Here is a 12,628-nt window from a genome sequence, read left to right as displayed (position 1 = left end):
TTTAGAACACATGAGGGAGGCTAAAGGCGAAGGCCAGGCATGGCTGCAGGATCAGGCTGTCCTGACAGCATATGCACTAAGGAGTCCAGGACTGTGGGATCTGGAAGGGAGGGAAGGGATGTTGCTGAGGGTTTTTTAAATGTTATTTGTATTGTTTCGGCTTCCTTGGTATCATCACAGAACACAGCCATGCTTGGAAAGGAAACAGCCCTAGGAAGGCAGAAATCACTTACCGCCAAGGAGGGAATCACATGGATACCATGACAGGAGTGCTCTGATTCTGCACCAATCCCTCTTCCTTATGGCACCGGGCCTGACCCTACTCCCCTGGGGCCCTACTTCCTGGGGGTCTGTCCCTAGAGTGAGCTCAGGGCAGTGTGAGGAAGGATGGTAGCACATGGCCTTGTACACAGTGCTCCTAGCCAGTCAGGGTTACAGAAATCTGATCCCCCTCCCTTCTGGCACCTAGTTACCCCGTGGCAAGTGTTTAGTTACCCCCGTGGCTACTCTTTACAGAGCCCTTCAAGGCGAGAACTGTGTCACCCTCCTGTATTGTCTTCTCATAGGGCCTGATCCTGCAGCCACCACCAGGCAAAATCAATGGGACTCATCACAACAATAAGCACTATGGAAGGAAGTATCACAGGATCGGGTCCCTGTAATTTCACTGCGGTGCTGGCTGCATGTAGCATTTGGCACAGCACCAAAGCAATGTTAGAACCAGGGCAGGGGGATCTGGAGAGAGAGCGGGCTGGAGGAGGGGACAGGGACAGACATCTGGGTCAAGCCCTGGTAAAGCAAACTTCCCCTGCAAGCTGGGTCACTGCCTGCTGCGTCCCTGGGCAGGATAGTTGCCTACTGAGGGCCTGATCCTAAAGGCATTTGCACAGCCGGGGACCCTAGCTGGCTTGAGCTCCATGGGAGGGAGTGCTGCTGCTGCAGGGGCTTGTATGATCGGGCATTTGCCTCCGTCCCAGGCTGGGAAGCGCCTTATCCACCTCAGGGCTGGGCCGGGGCGCAGGGGGCACAGCACTCATGTCTCCGCGGATCTCAAAGGGCGACACAAACACTACCTCCCCACACCTCCGGGGCACAGAGGCTCCCTGGCTCCGCGCCTCCAAGTGTCCCCGCGCCCGGCGCCGGGGGAGGGAGCGGCCTGGCAGGCCCGGCGCTACAGCCAGCCCACACCCCTCCCTCGCCGCGAGGCTGGCTCGGGGAAGCCCTGCCGGCCGGAGCAGCCTGGACTCCGCACTGCGCGCACAGGCAGCGCAGGACGCCGCGCAGAGGCTGGCCAGGCAGGGTGCTGCGCTGCGCTGGGCTTCGGCGCTCCGACCATGCCGTTCTACCGGCGCACGGTGCTGCCCCGCAGTCTCTGCCCCAGGCGCGCCGCGCTGCAACTGGCCGAGCTGCGGGACGTCTGCAGCCTGGCCTCGCTCACCCTGCTCCGCCAGCTCGCCGACCTGTGCGGCCACTCGCTGGCGCTGCTCGGCGAGATCGAGGGGCACCTGCTGGCGCTGGGGCGCCGGGCCGGCCGGCTGCGCCACCGCATGAGCCGCCTGCAGGGGTTGCTGCACGGGCGCCCTCACCCCCGAGCGCAAGGTAAGAGACCGAGAGGCTCCTGCGCCTCCCTCGAGCCCTCCGACAGCCCCTCCCCGGCCACCGCCCCGGAGCCCCCCTCATCTTTCCTCCTCTCTCTCGGGAGCTGTTTCCCATTAAAGCAACTTCCCCTCTCCTCTCCCAGTCCACCGCGTCCGCCGCCCCTCGGTTCTCCTTCGGCCGAGGAATGAGTCTCTCTTCCAGCTTCGCCGGGCAGAGCTGCCCCCAGCTCGTGTCCCAGCTCTGTCACTCTCTGCCCCTTGGCGTGCGGGGTCCTGCTGGGTCTACACAGCCGCTTCCAAGGGGCCATTCTCCGAAGGTTCTCCGGGCTGACGTGTGGCTGCCTTGAGCGCAGGACTCGTGGGCATGGCTGAGCCTGGTGGTGCTGGGCACGGGGTAGGAGGTGATGCAGGGGTGTGCCTGGGTCCAAAAGAGTAAGGCTGCATGCAGCATGGCGGGGACACCTGTGGCCTCCTGGAGAGGAGTTGGTTGTCATTTGTCCCCTAGACCTAGCACTCAGGGCCTTGGCACTTAGCCCTTTGTGAGGCTTCCTGGGCCGGTCCTGGCTTCACCCATAGTCTCTGTTGGCGCATGTTCTGGTGGCTTCGAGATTTTTTTAATCTGCTTCAATTTGTAAAGGGATTAATGTAAAAACGGGAACTGTCTGGTGTGGCTAAAAGCAACTGCACAATCCAGTTCAGATCTCCAGGAAGGGGCTACTCATGATGTCACCTCCGAACTGGCTTTATGATTATTTCTGTATACCAACTAGATCCCTGCTGAGCTGCCATGGGCAGCTATCCTGTGAGGAATGGGCTCCTTGAAGTCTCTGTCTGATTCTCCTAAGAATTTACCTGGGACAACATGCTGCTGCTTCTGGGAGACTCACAGAGCCATGGCACGCGCAGAGCGGGGCAAGCGCCCGATCCCGCTCCCTGCCTGGAGCTCGAGGGCCAGATTAAGAGGTCTGAAGGGCCGGATGTGGCCCCCATGCCATAGTTTCCCCACCCCTGCTGTTGTACCTGAGCACCTTCTGCATCAGTAGCAATAGCAAAGTCTCTAATGGGCTTAGTTGTGTCTCTCACCCTTCCCCTTTTTGTAGTGAAAGCTCTACTGCAGTCGGGGTGGGGGGCTTGTTTACGACAGGTGTTGATGGGTGTTTTTTGAGCAGAGGAAGTGGCAGTGCTGGAGGTAGCAAAACTCCCCATGATTTATGTGGGGGTAGGACTGGACCCTTAGCCCCTGGTTCAGCCCCACCGGGAAGGAAATCGCCTGAGGACTCAAGCGTAGCCCTAGTAAAATCTGAGTACAGTGACAGAGCATTGCCCAAGGCAGCCCTGGGGCATCCTAGCCCGTGCAATCAGGGAAAGCTGCTGGTGCTGGGAGCAGAGCAAGCACTGGGTACAGCCCAGTGTGTCTCTGTTAGTGTGTCGGTGGCCATGTAGATCCGCTGTGTGCTCTGTCACACTGGCACATGCCCAGAACACCCACTCACCCTCTTCTGGGAGATTGGCAGGACACCTGCCACTCATCCCCAGGAGGGGCAGGGCCTGCGAAGCCCTGTCTGCTCTTTCCCCACCTGCAGTGGAGCTGTGTTGGGCCTTGCACAGGTACACGCTATGCTCAGACTATGTGCCTTCCTCTCACGCTAGCACCTGGCACCCATCTATCATGCTGGCAACACCATCTCAGTGAGTGACTGCTACACTTACACTGACGATTCCGATTCACAGCTTGGCTTATGCTTGCCAAATCCAGTCCCCAACCTGCCTTCACGTGATGTCAAGTGTCTCGCTACATGGCAGAGGGAGACACGTAGGCGATCTGGCACTATCCGGCACCTGTCCTGCCCCGTAACATACCGAGGACCCCGGGCACATCTCACCCGGTGCAGGAGCAAGGCCTAGTGGGGAGCAGGCTGAGGACAGCAGCCTGAATCCTGCCTTTCTTTGAGAGTTGTCCAAACACTGGGCATTTCCCAGGCTGCTGGTCAAATGAACGCAGTACAGGTTGCTCCTTAGATCAAAGCACTGGTGTGTACTGTAGCTCTGAGTGTTAATGCTCTGTCTGCACTGCTGGGCATCCGTGCAGCCCTGTCCTGCCATGCACTGGGTGCAGCGTAAAGCCTGGCCTGGATTTTGTGGGGCAGGTTACTTCCTGGGTTGTCCCAAAGCCCTGGTGTGGGATATGGAGGTAAACTTCTCCCATAAACAAAACCCAATCTAAATCACTCTCTTTAAAGGCTCCCTAAGGTGTGTCCATCTTTAGGTATTCAACCTTTAGCTAAGGCAGGCCTGCACAACATGTGGCCTGGGGACCAAATGCGGCCCGCATGGGCTCACTGTGTGGCCCGCGTGGGGTGAGAAGGCAAGCAGCGAGTGAGGGAGGGGAGCTGAGGAGGCGAGTGGGTGGGCAGTGGCAGGGGGTTAGTAGGCGGGGAGGGCAGGTAAGCCGGGGGGGTGAGTAGGTAAGTGGGGGGGGCTGAGGAGGCAAGCGAGCAGGCAGTGGTTGGGGGGCAGGTGAGCCGGTGGAGGGTGAGCAGGCAAGCAGACGGGCAGTGGCTGGGGGTGAGTAGGTGAGCGGGGGGGAGGGGGCTAAGGAGGTGAGCAGGGGGGCAGGTGAGCTGGCGGCGGGGGAGGGGAGCTGAGAAGGTGAGTGGTGATTCAGTGGCTGACCTGTTCTACTGATCTGGTCCGGCTCTCATCCCCTCTCCAAGGGTTGCAGCTGTCTGGGGATGCTTGCCTTCCACGCCTTCCACAGTCACACCTCATTCATTCAACAGGGCAATTGATTACAAAGTGGCAGGAAGATCTTATTCTACTTCTAGCAAAAAGACAGTTTTATTTTACTTTAATTATACTACCTTAGGGGCCCGCTATAAGATATTACCAAGGTTCAATACCGCTATTTCGGTGAGACGGCACTAGGGAAGGAGGGTTTGTTTCCACGGGGGAGGGTTTTGGCAGCGCTGGGGTGGGGTTGTGTTTCAGGGGAGCTGGGTGGTGCTGGGTGGGTGGGTCCAGCAGTGATGGGTGGGAATCAGCGGGGCTGGGGGGGTTTTGGCCCTCAGCTGTTTTCTTTGAAGTAATATGGCCCTCGCCACTTTACGAGTTGTGCAGGCCTGAGCTAAGGGCTCTCTTCTACTAAGGAGGATGGATTTTTGCTGGAGTCTTGTGCTGCTTGTTAAAATGACAAGTTGCACCCTCTTTGTCCTTTGTGCCCCCATCTGATCACCTCTGCATTGGAGCTCTACTGGCAGGTTTGCTTTTGTAGTGCTTTTATTTTCACTTTCAAATGCTAAGTTTTGGCACAAATGTCTGCATTGGGGCAGAAATGGGCAGTGTGTTTTGGAGGAGTTTAAATACGCTCATTTGAGATTTGCTTGTAAAGGTTTCTTTGAAAATACTTATTAAAATGGTGTCAAGCGCATTCCCTCTGCAGACTCTGCACTTTCATCAGGCCCTTTGGCAAAGGCTGTGCATCTTGTGTTTTCCGCATTCTCTTGCATGTGCTGTTTGTTTCTAAGTTGGAGCGCTCTGCATGGAGCCAGGGGAAGTAGCTGCCAGGATCCTGCAGCTTGTTTCCTGTATGCAGAGAGCAAACCAAAGTTTTCAGAGTTGGCCTTTGAGACACGTTTGTGTTGCAGACACTAGTGTGATAATTAAAAAAGCTACTAGGGCAAGCAGAGACAAAGGCCAAAAATCCTTCATCTCGGGTACAAACTCTGAGGCAAAGCGTTGATAGATTAATAGATTTTAAGGCTAAGGGCCATTATGGTCATCTAATCTGATGTCCTGCATAGCACAGGTCAGAGAATTTCACTGAGTATTTCTTGCATCAAAACTGTGATATGCTGCATTTATTTCCAGCCAACCAGGTGATATTGACCCCAGCTGGCAAGGGTGAGCAGAGGATGCCCTGTGGGTTTTGCAGTCTAACTCAGCTTGGGCCAGAGGAGATTCAGACTGTGGTGCTGGAGCCTGTCAGCATCAACATAAAACAGCCACATCCAACCAAAATATTATTTTTAAAATTTCTTCCTGTAAAGGCAGGTGACTGGCTTGGAGCAGCCTCAGCGGTTGGGGGTGGGGATGCTGGGGGCGGAGGTTGCCAGTGTCGTACTGGAGAGCTGCCTGACAAGAGAGGGAAGGCGCCTGGGGATTATGCACCTGCTGCTGTGTCCCTGCCTGCAGGAGGACGAGGGAGATCATTGACTGGGCTCTCATTCACTGGGGCGAGGAGCAGGGAAGCAGGCAGGACTGGGGGAAACTGGAGAGAGAGGAGGAGGGCTGGCAGCTGTATGTGTGTGGCTCTGCCCCTGTTCTGGGGGTGAATATTCAGACGGTGGGTGGAGTCATGACCGGGCTGTCTCTGGATTGGCTCTGATCACCACACTTGGCTTTGCAGTCAGCATCAAGTCACCGCTGCTCCAAGTCAGAATCGCACAGCATGTCAGTCGTGAGGCCAAGCCACTTGCAAGCATAGGCGCAATGTCACTTTCTGCATACATGTGTGCATGGTGGTGGATCCTCTCCTGCTGGTGGATGATCATTGTTGTAGCCATGACCAGTTTGGTTTATACCACCTGTGTCCCTCCAGGAGGTTGCGACCATTTCTCATGGATGGGGCTTGCTCCCATGACCCAGGCCTTTATCACCTGGGGACGGATTCGTGCAATGCTTAGAACTAAGAACAGCCATACTGGGTCAGACCAAAGGCCCATCTAGCCCAGTGTCCTGTATTCCGACAATGGCCAATGCCAGGTACCCCAGAGGGAATGAAAAGAACAAGTAATCATCAAGTGATCCATACCGTTGCCCATTCCCAGCTTCTGGCAAACAGAGGCTAGGGACACCATCTCTGCCCATCCTGGCTAATAGCCACTGATGGACCTATCCTCCATTAATGTATCTAGTTCTTTTTTGAACCCTGTTATAGTCTTGACCTTCACAACATCCTCTGGCAAGGAGTTCCACAGGTGGACGGTGCATTTTGTGAAAAAATACTTCCTTTTGTTTGTTTTAAACCTGCTGCCTATTAATTGAATTTGGTGGCCTCTATTTCTTGTGTTATGAGGAGTAAATAACACTTCCTTATTTACTTTCCCCACACAGTCATTTTATAGACCTCTATCATATCCACCCTTAGTCATCTCTTTTCCAAGCTGAAAATTCCCAGTTTTATTAATCTCTCCTCATGCTTCTGGGTGTGGCTGCATTTGGGGTCAATCCAACAACCTTGAACTGGTGTGGAATGTAGCACCTTCATGCTATGCGGCACCTCTCAGGGCTGCATGTGTTACCAGTGCTCCGTGATCCTCACTGGGCTGCCTCCTGGCTTCTGGCTGGAGATTAAGTTGCTGGGTTTGATCTGTGAAGCCCTAGGTGTCCTGGGACTTGCCTAGTGGAGCTGCCTCCCTCCCCAAGCAGTGCTGTCAGCAGCAGAGGCCATTGAACTTGATCCCCTTGTAACAGGCAGGGTCTGCAGGCAGAGTACTCTCTGCCAGGGTCCCGTCCTTTGGAGTTCTCCGGCTCCCAGGGTCTGAAATAGCCTCAGTCTGTAGGTCAGTCTAGCTCACTGCCAAGCCCATCCGTTTGAGCAGGTGTTGGGGGAGGGGGCAGGGAAGGTGGCTTTCAGGGGAGAAGGCAGAGTGTGCTGGGGGTGTTGCACTGTATGAGTCACATAGCTGGGGAGGAGTGGATGAGGGGGCAGGGAGGAGAATGCTGTTGCTTTACAGGGTTTATGCTCTAACTCAGGGATCTCAAACATGCGGCCTGCAGGCTGCATGCGGCCCATGGGGCTATTTCCTGTGGCCCGCTCCCTTCCGGCCTACCTCCAGCCAGGCATGGGCAAACTACAGCAGATTGCCCCTCTCATGCCCTGTGCCACCCCCTGAAGCGGCTGGCATCACGTTCCTGCGGCCGGGGCAGGGTGGGAGGTGGGAAAAAGCAGAGGGCTCCAGCCCTGTCTTCCAGGCACCGCTCACTCGCCACTCCCATTGGCCAGGAACGGGGAGCCACAGCCAATGGGAACTTTGGGGGAGGTACCTGGAGGCACAGCAAGCTGCGTGTGGAGCCCTGCATCCCCCCTCCCCCAGGGGCCGCAGGGACATGGTTCCAGCTACTTCCCGGAGCGGAGCGGGGCCGCGGCTGGCAGCCTGCCCTGGCCCCGGTGTGTACCAGTGTGCACCACTGCCACTCCAGAGCCCAAAGCCCTCCCGCACCCTACCCACCACTCCCTGCCCCGAGCCCCCTTGCCCTGAGCACTCTGCTGCACCCCACACCCAACCCCGTGCCCTGAGCCCCCTGCTGCATCCCACACCCCTTCTGCACCCCAACCCCCTGCCCTGAGCCCCCTGCTGCATCCCACACCCCTTCTGCACCCTAATCTCCTGCCCTGAGTCCCTTGCCTGAACCCCAACCCCCTGCTGCACTCCAACCGCCTGCCCTGAGCCGCCTGCCTGAACCTCAACCCTCTGCTGCACCCCAACACCCTGTCCTGAGCCCCCTGCTGCATCCCACACCCCTCCTGCACCCCAACTCCCTGCCCTGAGCCCCCTGCTGCACTCCACACCCCAACCCCCTGCCCTGAGCCACCTGCTGCCTCCCACACCTCTTCTGCACCCTGAGCCTCCTGCCTGCACCCCAACCCCCTGCTGCACCTCAACTCCCTGCCCTGAGCCCCCGCCACACCCCTCACGCACTCTCTGGGTGCAGGGAGGGGGTGGAGTTGGGGTGAGGACTTTAGGAAAGGGATAGGAATGGGGGCAGGGAAGGAGTGGGAAGAGGCAGGGCCTCATGGAAGGGGTAGAGTGGGGGCAGGGCCGGGGGCAGCAAGGGGGAGCGGTGTCAGTGATGCAGCCCTTGGGCCAATGAACTAGCCCTCATGTGGCCCTCTTGGACATTTGAGTTTGAGACCCCTGCTCTAACTCCTGCCTTGTTGTGGTTTTAGATGTGGTGTTGCAGTACCCAGGGCATCAGACAGGGTTCTTGGGGCAGAGTTTCTTTTGGAACAAACTTGTAATATAAAAGCCCTGTGTACGTCCTGTGTGTGACGTAATCAGAAAGTACAGTGGGGCCCAGGCAGCTGCTGCTCTTTAGGGTGGGGGTTAATATCCCTTGTCTGCAGATGTGAAGTGATTGCTTTCTTAAGGCTGACGATCAAGATTAAGAGTATAGATCTGAACTAGTCCAATCTCCTTGCTGTTGTTACTAACTCAGTCTGTTCAAACGGAAGGGGTCCAAGTCACTGTGCACATTCCCCAATCTCCATTCACAATTTCTAAATCCTCTGTCACTTTTACCACTGAGGCTGTTTGCTTGGTTTTCATACTTCACTCAGCCCGGAGAGGGAATCTGAGTGGTGAGTTTCTCTGGCTGTTCCTAGTCAATCTGGTGTAACTCCTTCCTACTCTCTGGAAGGATGCTGAGGTATCTGGGAATTTATGTCACTCGATGAGAGCGCTGAAATCCCAACCTCTCTCCCACTGTCTTTATTTCAGTAAAAACCCTAAATCATGGAAACATTTCTATTGATGTTAGTTTGGGCAGTTTGTTTTTCTAAAGCTCAAGCGTTTGGTATCTAGTTGCTGGATGCTTTCCAGAGAGGAGGAAGGTGGCCTGTAACTCTGCTAGCATCCCAGCAGTGCAGTAGGAACTGGCGAGAGTTCCAGCACGTCCAGAAATGCTTTACACAAGACGGTGTTGCTGTCTGCAAGTTGCCTGAATTAGTAATGAGTTCACGGGCCAAGGTGTTTGATTGCAATGCAAAACCTTCCATCTTCAAAGTGTGCCTCTTGCTTTTATATCCCAGTGTCCCATCTCGAGGAGGAAGCACTGGGTGGGAAGTGAGGGGTTCTCTTTTCAAAACAGAGTAGAAGGAACATTTGTTGCTTCCAAAAAACACAGGAAACAATCTCCCTAGGCCACGTTCTGATACACTTGAATAACACTAGGGATTTCAATAGGACTACGCCAAGGCATGTACTGTGGACACTTAATCTATTTGATAAGTCATTTTCCTGGAACTCTCTTAGGAAGCAGGAGCCTTGCAGCTAAGGAACATGCCCTTCGGCTTTTGCTTCATTGTGCTAAAGAGCAGATTTTGCATCCCACTCTGCCCTACAGCCCCAACAGACACGGGTTTTAGGAGAACTTTGTTCTCTGCACTGTGACCCACCGAAGGCTTTATGCACTGGGGACCAAAACAGCTGGCTTTTTATCTTTGCATATGATACACCAATGTGCGCCTCTGCTCTGCCTGTGCACTATTCCCAAAAGGGGAAACATTTGGGGAATGAGTTTAGAAGCTCACTGTATGTGCCCTGTCCTGCATGGACTAGGGTCACGAGGGGAGCACTGGTGTGAGCTGCTGATTGACAGCTGTGGTGAATGAAGTCCTCCATGCACAGTGTAGCTACAGTAAGGTAGGCAGCCCTCTCAGCTTCCTGACCACACTCCCAGCACATGTACACTTTCACTCACTCAGGTCGGGAAAGAACCACCTCTAGGAGAGACGGGAGTTCATACATCTTGCCCTGCATACACTCAGTTCTGTGCTCAGTCAGGTATTTGCTCCACTTCTAGTTTCTGGGAGAATCTCCAGAGATCTCTAGTGGTCAGTTTTTGTCACATCCTCTGGTTTTTATCTGATCCCATATGGGAACAATGAGATATTTCTGTGGTGTTATACAGTGCGTGTTTCTGTCCAGATGCAGCAGAACTCTAACTGTAAAACAACAATCCCCAAGTACTTGTGAAAAAGCAGGTTGTTTATCAGCCATGCGGAGATTTCACAAGGGGGCTCTCTCTCTTTTCCATGTGATCAGTTTCATACTAAACTTTATCTTCTTCACTTCCCCTAAAGATACTTCCATCTCTTTCCTGTGAGGCCACTTGGCTCTCTGTGTCCTTCTCATAATTCGGATTCCCCATTAGCAGCCATATATGGCAGATCAGAGAGATTCCAGAGGTCATTTCCAGCGATCTGGGCAATTTCATGTTCTTAGCCATGGGATCCAGTCCTCTTGTTACCCTGGTCCAGAATGAAAGTGCATGTGTGTGTTTCTGAAACTGCACTTAAGATTTCATTTGTGTGCCTCATTGTCACTCTATCATGGCTGTTCAACACAGAATGGGAGAGCAAGGTTATACTGCAGAGCTTGAATTCAGCCCATTAGTTAAGAGACCGAAATGACAGAATAGATACATGGGTGCAGGAGGAAAGAATTGTGTGGCTGATGGCCAAGCATTTAATCAGAACCAAAGACTCTGAAAAGGCAGGTACTGGTTCCACTGTAGGATAGAAGAGACTGATTTTGTTTTTACTGTCACTGTTACTGTTTACTGTTGCTTAGTAATGAGACTTTGCACTGCTTACCCAGTGATCTCAAAGCACCTTTCAGACATTTGTCATCTCAGCCGCCCTGTCAATCTACCCACTTTACAGATGGAGAAGCGAAGGCTCGGATAAGCTAAAAGTCTTGCCCAGGGTCATGCTAGTTGACAGCAGAGCTGGGAACAGAACCCAGGAGTCCTGGCTTCCAGTGCTATGCTCTTGAGCCCTAGACAAAGCCTGCTAGATGTGGGACTAGAACTCAGGACTTCTGACTCAGTCTTCAACCAGTAGCCTGCAGCGCCTAGTTTGTCTGATGGAGGCTGCTGTAATGGTAATGAGTGCTGTGCACTGGCTGAGTTGAAAAGCTGCAGTCTGATTGACAGCCCTTCAGCCTGAACTCACCCTTTCAGAAAAGCACGGTGCCTTTAAGCTCTCGTGCTTTTACTGCGGGTTCCTGCTTGGCTGAGGTTCTGGTCTGCAGGCTGAGATGTGGGTCCCTTGGCATTGGCTGTGTAACATGAATCCCAGCAGCAGAGCAAGGCACCCGTTTGTCCCTCTCTCCCCATGCCCATTGGAGTGACTGGGCACACAGATTGTCACAGACAAGCACTTTAAACCCAAAGGCAGCCAGTCCCTAGGAGCCGTGGAGGAGCAGATCCAAGTCTGTGCTCGCAGAGATGAGCTGCTTACTGGTTTTGTAGAAAATATGTGATGTGCTGGCTTCCTTCTGACCTCCCAGCCTGGGCCTTGAAGCAAACATTTAAACAAGCAGAGCAAGAATGAGGGGTCAGCTCCAATGCCCCAAAATGGCTGGAATATCCTCTAGCAGCCATGCGAGCAGGGCCAGTGCAAGGATATTTTGCGCCCTAGGCGAAATTTCCACCTTGCGCCGTCTGCCCCCACCCCTCCCTCCAGAGCATTGCTTATTATAAACTTTCAAAAATGAATACTGCATAATGTGGCATTGTTCATTAGAATTAATACATATTCAGCTTGAAAATTTATTAATTTCATTATTTCGCCTACATATTTAATGAAAATAATTGAATAACCTGACAGGGTGTGGAGCTGGCTGGCTCTGGGCAGGGCAGGGGATGCAAAGCTGGTTGGAGATGGGGTGTGGGGATGGCTGGAGACAGGGGGTGCGGGACTGGCTGCGTGCAGGGCAGGGGGTGTGGGGCTGGCTGCAAGCAGGGCAGGGGCTGCAGCAGGGGCTGGATGGAGACAGGTGGTCTGGGGCTGGCTATGGACAGGGCAAGGAGTGCAGCAGGGGCTGGATGCATGCAGGGCAGGGAGTGAGGGGCTGGCTGTGGGAAGGGCAGGGGGTGTGGGGTGGCTGGAGACAGGAGGTGTGGGGCTGGCTGTGGGCAGGGCAGAGGATGTGGGGTGGCTGGAGACAGAAGGTGTGGGGCTGGCTGTGGGCAGGGCAGGGAGTGTGGGGCTGGCTGCGGGCAGGGGGTGAGGGGCTGGCTAGAGACAGGGCAGGGGGTGTGAGGCTGGCTGTGGGTAGGGCAGGGGGTGCAGCAGGGGTGGCTGCAGGTAGGGCAGGGGGTGAGGGGCTGGCTGGAGGCAGGGGAAGGGATGTGGGGCTGACTGGAGGCAGGGCAGGGGATGAGGGGTTGGCTGCAGTCAGGACAGGGGTTTCAGCTGCCATGGATGGAGCTGGAGCACAAAGAGCAGCAGCAGAAGGAAGAGC

The 12,628-nt window shown here is 54.8% G+C and overlaps 1 protein-coding gene across 1 annotated transcript in view; it reads left to right on the top strand.

Annotated features, from left to right (window-relative positions):
• The first annotated feature begins 1,334 nt into the window (after window positions 1-1,334).
• Window positions 1,335-12,628, top strand: part of NHSL2 (NHS like 2) — a 180,600-nt gene continuing 169,306 nt past the window's right edge. The window contains exon 1 of the mRNA XM_050964191.1: window positions 1,335-1,599. Coding sequence (XP_050820148.1) covers window positions 1,335-1,599 — 265 coding nt within the window. The remainder of the gene's footprint in view (window positions 1,600-12,628) is intronic.

This window comes from Gopherus flavomarginatus, chromosome 8 (genome assembly GCF_025201925.1).
Source record: "Gopherus flavomarginatus isolate rGopFla2 chromosome 8, rGopFla2.mat.asm, whole genome shotgun sequence".
NCBI lineage: Eukaryota > Metazoa > Chordata > Testudines > Testudinidae > Gopherus > Gopherus flavomarginatus.
This window is presented reverse-complemented; position numbering and strand designations above follow the sequence as displayed.